Source organism: Tasmannia lanceolata, unplaced genomic scaffold, assembly GCF_043159265.1.
Source record: "Tasmannia lanceolata isolate RefF3 unplaced genomic scaffold, GAP_Taslan_0.1 ptg000037l, whole genome shotgun sequence".
Lineage (NCBI taxonomy): Eukaryota > Viridiplantae > Streptophyta > Magnoliopsida > Canellales > Winteraceae > Tasmannia > Tasmannia lanceolata.
This window is the reverse complement of record NW_027518714.1, coordinates 10,846,669-10,850,375: the sequence shown is the minus strand read 5'-3', so window position 1 is coordinate 10,850,375 and position 3,707 is coordinate 10,846,669. Positions and strand designations below refer to the sequence as shown.

Sequence of the window (3,707 nt, the reverse complement as noted above, 5' to 3'; positions counted from 1 at the left end):
ATGGAGCAGAAGCCTCTTCGTCATTTCGATCCCCTTCCGTATTCTTTGTCCGTAGCTTTGAAGAAGCTATTGAAGGACAAGAAGATCAAGTTGCCTGACATTAAACCTCCTCCCAACCCGTTGCCAAGAACCTGGAGAGAGGATCAATTCTGTGATTACCACCGTAACACTGGCCATATCACTGACAGGTGTTTAGCTTTGAAACACCAAATTCAGAACATGATCGATAGGAAGGAACTGTCAATCCAGTTACCAAATGTAACTAGAAACCCTCTTCCTACGCATGCAATGCCGCCTCCATCCTCGGTCAATGTCATTTGCGCCGAGGAGTCTATCATTGATCCGGCTTCCTTCATATGTGCTGTGGAATCCGAAGAACCCTATGTCTGGAAATTTGAAGAAGGAGATCAGTTGGCAGAATCCGAAAGGCCATATGTTTTATCCTGGAACGATCCTGATGTGGCTGGGCCATCAAACCAGTCATATATTTTCCAGTGTGAAGATGAGGAGAAAGATTCTGAATCTCTATATGTCTTAAGGGTGAGTGATGATGAGGGAGAAGAAATAAAAACCCCTTACACCCTTAGGATAGAAGATGAAGATTTGTTGCTCCTGAACGATCAATGTGATGAACTCCGCCACGTCACACGGGGTGGACGAGTCTTTAAGCCAGCTGAACTCAGAGTTGATAATCCCGCTGAAGTTGCGAGAGGGGTTGATAGTCAGAGGCAGAAACAGAAGCTTGAGGAAGAAGAAGATAACTTGTTGAATCAGCTCAAGAAGACACAAGCCAATGTGTCCATTTGGGGTTTATTGATGGCATCGCCGAAGCACAGACAGGGTGTACTTCGTGAGTTGAACTCATCCCAGGTATCAGTTGAGATCACTCCTGACGAGCTGGTCGGTTTGGTGGCCATGACCAAGGCTTCAAAAGCCTTATCTTTCTCAGATGAGGACTTGCCTTCAGAAGGAAAGGATCATACTCGTCCTCTCAAGATTACTCTGCTTTGCAATCAGAAGAAAGTATCAGAAGTACTGGTAGACAATGGGTCGGCTTTGAACGTGTGTCCTTTGAGCACTGCCACTACTCTGGGGTTTGGGCCTGAAGATTTTATTCCGTCTGAGCAGGGTATACTAGCATATGATGGTACCCGAAGGGATGTGATTGGAACGTTGGCTACTGAGATTGTCATTGGAGGAGAAACCTTTGACATTGAATTTCAGGTGTTGGATATCAAGACTTCTTTTTGTCTATTGCTTGGTCGACCTTGGCTGCACAAGGTTGGAGTTATCCCCTCCACACTTCATCAAAAACTGAAATTCATTCGAAACAATCGGGTGATCACTGTCAAAGGAGATCCCGAGCCAGAAGTTGGACAAATATCTCAAGAGCTTGTTACTGAAAACACAAGAGATATCAGTCTGACAGGATTTTCAGTGGAAGTTTCGGCTATCACCATGAAAGAGGCTATGAGTGAAGAAATTATGTTTCTCTCTAGCACCAATACTCGGGTAGTCAAGATGATGCGCCGATTTGGGTATCTCCCAGGGGCAGGTTTGGGAAAGAATATGCAGGGTCCGACTGAGCGGCCCGAGTTGAAAGCATCCGATGGTTTGTTTGGTTTGGGATACAAGCCAACTCGCAAGGAGATACAAGAAATGAGAGCTTACATGTTCAAATGGGCCGAGTGTCGCCGCAAGGGTTTAGAATTTCCAATGGGACCCTTCAGTATGATAATGAATGGCAGATTCCGGAAAGAAGGAGCTGATTGCCCTTATTACGGTTTTTCAGAGCCATGGTATGATGAGAGCGGGGTAAAGCTGCCTGGTCTTGAGATCTTCTTCGCAGATGAGCTGCCAGTAGACTTTTTCGGTAAGCAGATTGCAGAGGCAGTTGTGACAGAGGAATCAGATTTAGACTGGGTTGAGAACTTCGAACCGGAACTCTTGAATTCTTTGTTTCAGACCGAGGCACCAGTCATTGCTATGATTGGAAGAGATGCACCTTTTCTGAACCCAGAGGACTATATCACCCCAGCCGAGGGACCTCTGGATAACTGGACCTCACAGGTTATACCCCAAGTAATCCCTCAGTACATTCCAGTCCCTTCAAAAGAGTCAGTTATTTCAAAGTATGTGTCAATTTCTGAGTCCGTCCCAGAGTCTGTCATTTCTAACTTTTCTTTTGATGCAGGTACTGTAGAAGTCGGGTCTACCTCTGGAGTAGGTGACAAGTCTGTCCTGGGTAGCGTTGAGTCCGAGTCTGAGGGCATATTCATTGATTCTTTGGCTGTACATGTTTCTAGTTGTGTCGATACTGATGTCGACTTATTTTTTCATTCTGTTTCAAAATCTGTAACGCCTGATGTGGGCAAGTCATCTGATGTAATCATTCATTCTGATGAAATAAAAGATTCTTTTGCTTACATTCCTGTACTTGTCTCTTCTACTGATCCTGCTTCTAAACCTGATCAAGTAACTAATAATGATAATCAAGACTCCCCCTCTAATGAGGTAGCCGACGAAACTCCCCTTGAAATCAAGCATATGATTCAACAAGAGGAGAGTCGCCGCGCCAAACCACTTGAAGAGGAAATTGAAACCGTAAATATAGGTGATGAAACCTTAATTCGGGAAATACGAATTGGCAAAATTTTATCTCCTGAGGAGCGCGAAGAATTAATCACCTTGCTAAAAGAGTTTAAGGAGGTTTTTGCTTGGTCTTACGACGACATGCCGGGATTGAGCGAGGATATTGTCCAACACAAATTACCTCTAATCCCTGGCATCAAGCCTAAGAAGCAAAAACTCCGGAAACTTAAAACAGAATGGGAGTTGAAAGTTCATGACGAGGTTAAGAAACTACTCGAAGTGAAATTCATTGAAGTAGTCGAGTACCCTGAATGGCTTGCAAATATTGTACCTGTGCCCAAGAAAGATGGAAAAGTCAGGATGTGTGTCGATTTCAGAGATCTGAACAAGGCCAGTCCGAAAGATGATTTTACGCTTCCGAACATTGATCTCTTGGTTGACAATACCGCTGGACATGCACTCTTATCCTTTATGGATGGATTCTCAGGGTATAACCAGATCAAGATGGCGCCTGAGGATATGATGAAGACGGCATTCATTACTCAGTGGGGGACGTATTGCTACAGAGTGATGCCATTTGGTCTCAAGAATGCTGGTGCCACCTATCAGAGAGCTGCGACTACTCTTCTTCATGACATGATTCACAAAGAAGTCGAGGTCTATGTAGATGACATGATTGTCAAAGGCAGGACTCGGCCAGAGCATACAGTCGCTTTGAGAAAGTTCTTTGAGCGAATCCGAAAGTTTCAGCTTCGCTTGAACCCTAATAAATGTGTATTTGGGGTCACGTCAGGGAAGTTGCTTGGATTCATGGTCAGTGAAAGAGGAATCGAAGTGGACCCTCAGAAGATCAAGGCTATCCAAGAAATGCAACCACCAAAAACAGAAAAGCAGATTCGTGGATTTCTTGGTAAAGTGCAATACTTGAGGAGATTCATATCTCATTTAACTATGACATGTGAACCAATCTTCAAGTTATTAAAAAAGAATTCCTCCAAGAAATGGAATGAAGAATGTCAGGAAGCGTTTGAAAAGGTCAAGCAGTGTTTGTCTTTGCCTCCTGTCTTATCCCCAGTCATTCCTGGTCAACCGTTGTTGATGTATTTGTCCATCAC

At 44.2% G+C, this 3,707-nt stretch overlaps 1 protein-coding gene across 1 annotated transcript; it reads left to right on the top strand.

Annotated features, from left to right (window-relative positions):
- Window positions 1-1,586, top strand: LOC143861216 (uncharacterized). The gene is made up of 2 exons (XM_077372152.1): window positions 1-1,188; window positions 1,500-1,586. Exons 1-2 carry the CDS (start codon window positions 1-3, stop codon window positions 1,584-1,586), a joined length of 1,275 nt encoding a protein of 424 aa, XP_077228267.1.
- Window positions 1,587-3,707: the final 2,121 nt, after the last annotated feature.

Coding starts and splice junctions, on each gene's coding strand:
- LOC143861216 (XM_077372152.1), top strand. CDS start 1: ATGGAGCAGAAGCCTCTTCGTCATTTCGATCCCCTTCCGTATTCTTTG. Junction 1,189..1,499: donor GAACGTTGGCTACTGAGATT/GTCATTGGAGGA, acceptor GTTTCTCTCTAG/CACCAATACTCGGGTAGTCA.